The sequence below is a fragment of the Nannochloropsis gaditana genome (genome assembly GCF_000240725.1).
Source record: "Nannochloropsis gaditana CCMP526 unplaced genomic scaffold scaffold390, whole genome shotgun sequence".
Lineage (NCBI taxonomy): Eukaryota > Eustigmatophyceae > Eustigmatales > Monodopsidaceae > Microchloropsis > Microchloropsis gaditana.
The window spans coordinates 5340-10001 of NW_005803563.1; the positions used below are offsets into that span (position 1 = coordinate 5340).

General features: G+C 47.5%; 1 protein-coding gene across 1 annotated transcript; it reads left to right on the forward strand.

The window, feature by feature from the left end:
• Positions 1-1081: 1081 nt before the first annotated feature.
• On the forward strand, positions 1082-2828 carry NGA_0377100 (abc transporter family protein; the record flags this gene model as incomplete). The annotated part of the gene is made up of 3 exons (XM_005854768.1): positions 1082-1249; positions 2339-2525; positions 2680-2828. Exons 1-3 carry the CDS (start codon positions 1154-1156, stop codon positions 2826-2828), a joined length of 432 nt encoding a protein of 143 aa, XP_005854830.1. The 5' UTR covers positions 1082-1153.
• Between the last annotated feature and the right edge of the window lie 1834 nt (positions 2829-4662).

The window sequence follows — 4662 nt, forward strand, 5'->3', positions numbered from 1 at the left end:
ACTTTTCTGTGTTTCTCTCGTCTTCTTGGACGCCTTCAGGTCATGCAGTTGCTAAAAAAATACTGTCAGGTATGCAGATGATACCGTAAAAGATGAATAGACAAGGAAGAAAGCATAGGGGGGATACAAGAGGGCTATCAAGCGAAATTTTGAGTGAATTGTGAATCGAAAATTACGCAAGTAGAAGCATTCGCACATAAAATAATGCATAATACGTAGAATGCGAGTTTAAGAGAAGGTGACATACCAACGCGCATGAATTAAATCTACTTTCCCCTCAATCTCTCGTGCAGCGTGGCATGATGGTCGTCTGCACGATCCACCAGCCCCGTGCCGCCATTTGGACACTGTTTGACAAGGTGACGGTGCTGTCTGCGGGCCATCAAATGTATTTCGGGGATACCTACGGAGCGGAAAGATGGTTCGCTGAGTCGTTGGGGTATTACCGACATCAGAGCACATCGCCCGTGGATTTCATCATGGACTTAGGTGGGTAAGAGGAGCAGCCGGCAAGGATCCAACGTGCAGGGGAAAAACTTACTTAGGGCTTTCCCTTCGGCGTTGAAGTGTCCGATTGTACATAGCATCGATCAGTCTGCCAGATTAAGCTTCTCTTTTCGTCTTTACGCTCCATCCGCCAGTGAACATCTCCTTCGTCAAGGATATTGAGGCCAATGGTGAAAGCTCCCTTCAGACCGTCCAAGACCTCGAACATGCTGCTGCCTTATTCCGCGCCTCCAGCTCTAGAGATGTGGAGCCGGTCATTAAAGTAAGGTGTAAAAAAGAGGAGGAAGGAAGGGAAAAGAGGAATAAGGAGAGCAGTTTTAGAGGATGCGATAGATAAATGACGAGATGGAGAAGAAGAACGGGATTCAAAGGGTGGTGAAGAGACATAAGGCAAAGAAGAGAGGCAAAAACAGAGGGAGATGTTGTATAACATAAAAGAGAATGAGTGCAGTTGGTGAGAGGTGATATTCGCAGGAGATCAACGACAAGAGAGTGGCGTCAACCGGCGGGTCAAGTACATTTCATCTTCGACTAATTCTTAATCCTCCCTCCATAATTTCTTTTCCTATTGCAGCCCGTTCCTACTTTGGCCCCTCGCAACACTTCGTTGCTCAGTGACCTAGCGGAAAATTCATTGTTTGATCGCATGACCGGCTTGATCGAGGCCGGTAATTCGTGGCTATGGAAATTTCGCGTTCTTCTACGAAGAAACTACACCACTTACTACAGGAATCCTGGAAACGTAAGGATTAGGAGCGTGAAGTAAAAGAAGGCGTGCAAGATTGCGAGTAACGAATAGTGCTTAGGATTGGGCTAAGTGACGAAGAACTTCACGGCGGAGAGGAGGGGTGATCGTTCGGCAACATTATTGCCAGCCATGCAAAGGAGCTCATCCATTCCTTTTCCTTCTTTCTCTCTAGGCCTTGGCTCGAGTGACAGTCACCCTCGTTATTGCCGCCCTAGAGGCTTTCGTTTATTTTAGGATCGGAAGCCGGGAGGCAGGGAGCGAGTCCCTCCTCGCTGTGATACATGTGCTGGGTTCAGTCTTCTACTCTATCCTGACTATCACTCTCCTCCCATTTGCTTCACTCTCTTTATTCATCTATGAGCGTCAATTTTATAGCGTGGAGGTGAGTTTGAGGAAGCGAGTGACACTCATGCCTACGGGAATAGGGAAAAATATGTAGACGTACAAGTATACACAAAGTATATTTTTTTCTATGATGTTGAAGGAATGGAGTGAACGCACTTTGAATACAGCTAATCTTGAACCTTCCATAACTTCCTCCCTCCTACTCCTACCCTCACACCTAAGGCGGCGTCCAAACTGTACCCGTGCTCTGTATATTTCCTGTCCAATATTGTTCTCGAGACTATCCTCAACTCTCTCTCGGGCCTCCTCTTCTCCGTCATCGTCTATTATAACCTAGGTAGGCGTTCGAGTTTTTTTCATTCAAATGCTTGTTTCTGCTCCCACTCTTTGGCTGCACTCTGATCCTTCACAACAATGGACTATGGCGGGCTTCGGCTTCCTCAAGCATTACCTCTCACACTTTCCCTATTTATAGACTATGTCGCTTTTACACAGCCCACGAATGTCCCCTTCAATTTTATGGTGTATGTGGTGGGGCTTATTCTACAGGTAAGGAACCAAAGGAATCGAAGGTTGACAGATTAGGAGAAATAGAAGAAGGGAAAATGCCTCCCCACGAATGTCCATACATCGGTCCGTCTTATGAGAAAATCTGAGCTTACCCTCTTCCCCTACCACACGTCTCCATACCCCTCTCATCGATTTATAAAGACTAATATGAGTAGCATGTGTGTGCAGCTTGCCGCCCTGCTGGCTCCCAATTACGACATTGCTTTCGTCCTGGCAGCCGGCTATGTAGCTGCTTCTATTCTTACAGGTGGCTTCATGGTCTCGTTTAACAGCTTCTATCGCCACAGCACATGGCTACAATGGGCATCCCTCATCAAATTCACCTTTCAACCTCTCTCGATGAATGTTTTGCGTGGTAAGTGCTGTCAATTCTTACTTCAATCCGCTACCTCTACCCTGTATACATGCAATGCAGTGTTACGTGGCAGTCTTCAATGAACTAACTTCTTCTATATACCTTTCCTTCATACTTTCTGCTGACGTCATATTAATGGCCTGTAAAATACTAGGCACCTCCGTAGAGTTTGTTATCGATTACTTTCCTCTCAGCTCTCCGAGCACCATAATGGAAAATTTTGGGTGCGCTTTTGCCATCTATTTGGGGCTGGCCATTACAGCCTATCTAGCCCTGAGATACCTGCACAAGGAGCGTAGATAACAATGGGAAGGCTTTTGTTCCCCCCCGTCCTGCTCGCCGCAAGGTCCAAATCCTTCCACTCAATTGGTGCACCGTCTTTGTCCTCCTTCCATCCCCGTGTGCTTTCCCTTTGCTTCTCCCTCTCTTTCTCCATTTGTAATTTACGCGGTCTATATTTGGGGTTAACACGTTCCGCTCTTCAAATTCCGTATACTCTCACTTCTAACCATTTTACTTTTTTTGCACGTCACAGAGATTAAAAGTGGAAAAGAAGGAAGTTGACAATGAAATCAGGACGTATTCGGTAAATGAGATACGGAAGCTTACACAAAGGCAAACAGCAGGAAACTATGTCAGAATGCGATATTCGTAAAGATTTTCCAATCTATAGGAAATGACAGCACGCCCAAATTTCACCCCTCTTACCACAAGCATGAGAATTGATTTGTTACTCGAGTAATCGAGAAGCACTATTACTGCATGGAAAGGCATCGGTCGCGGGGAAAATGCGAAGAACAAGATGTATTAACCAAGGCATCGGAAAGGTGATATTTCCTCATTGAGCGCTTCTTGTTTCTAGATTTTCGTTCATTGTCCTTGCATTCAACGTCCAATCTTATCACTTATGAAGGTCATTAAAGGCCCTATATCTTCTTCAATCGCGTCATTTCCCCCAAACTGTGTCTGCTGAGCCACGTTTGTTGACGCAAAGGTGAGCTAGAAAACGAGGAAGGAAAAAGAAAGGAGACACGATTCAAAAATTAGAAACCGAGGAACACAAAAGAAATACCAAAACAAGAAAAGAAGCACATGGACGCTCAGATTCGACAGGTTCGTCGATCGTCCAACCGCCTTTATACTCATACCTCGGAGGGTGCGTCCACATCCAAATTCAACGGCACTGCCACCCGCCCCAGAGGCAATCGATCCTCCTCTTCTTCTCCATTCCCATCCATCATGGCTCCTCCCTGCGTCTTTCTGAGACGCTCCCTGCCGTATATCGGTCGTGGTTACATGCACGAATCAGACTAGTCTGTAAATACATGATGCCCTCCGACCGCCTCCGTGATGACGTATCCTCTTCCACGTTCAGGCGACGCACATCCTTTCCCCACGCGCCCACAATTCTTTTCAGCTCTCTCTCACATGCCACTTACAGCTCGGATGTCAGCAAAGCCTTGATCCGGGCGGGCGCTTTGGCACCGGGGAGGTCGCTTTTATGGCAGGCGACGAGGAGGGGGGGGCCGTCGTCCATTGCGGCGTGGGTGAGAATGTCGTAGAGAAACCTGTCAGGAGATAGGAGTTGAAGGACAGGGAGGAGATGAGATAAAAAAAGACAAAACTGAAACAAAACTGCGAGCAAGAAGACGCCATCCCACCCACACTCTCTCCCTTTGACCCTCCCTCCCTTCCTCCCTCCCTTCCCTACTCTGCTGCTTCCCGAACTTTATGAGTTGAAAAATCAGCAGCATCGACGACGAAGATCACACCCGCCACCTAAATAAGGGTGTCATCCCAAACGAAGATATTCAGAATCAAATTCGCATGGAAATTGTACGCGGAACAAGGAGCCGCATCAATGTAGTCAGGCAGCCGAGCCAGAGGAGATTTTTAGACAGGGGGAGGACAAAGGAAAAGGACTGAAGAAAATCATATTTCGTTGCAGGGAACGGTGGGGGGAAGGTGTGTACGAGTGTAGGAGAGAGGAGTACGAAGGGCCAGGGAGAAAGGAGAGGACTCGGTGGGAACCCGTTCAGGCGAACAGCGAGGCCTACCTTCCCAGCGTCCAGAAATTGCTTCTTCCACCCACCGCGCAGGCGCTCGTGCCCCGGGAAATCCACCTGATATGATGCAG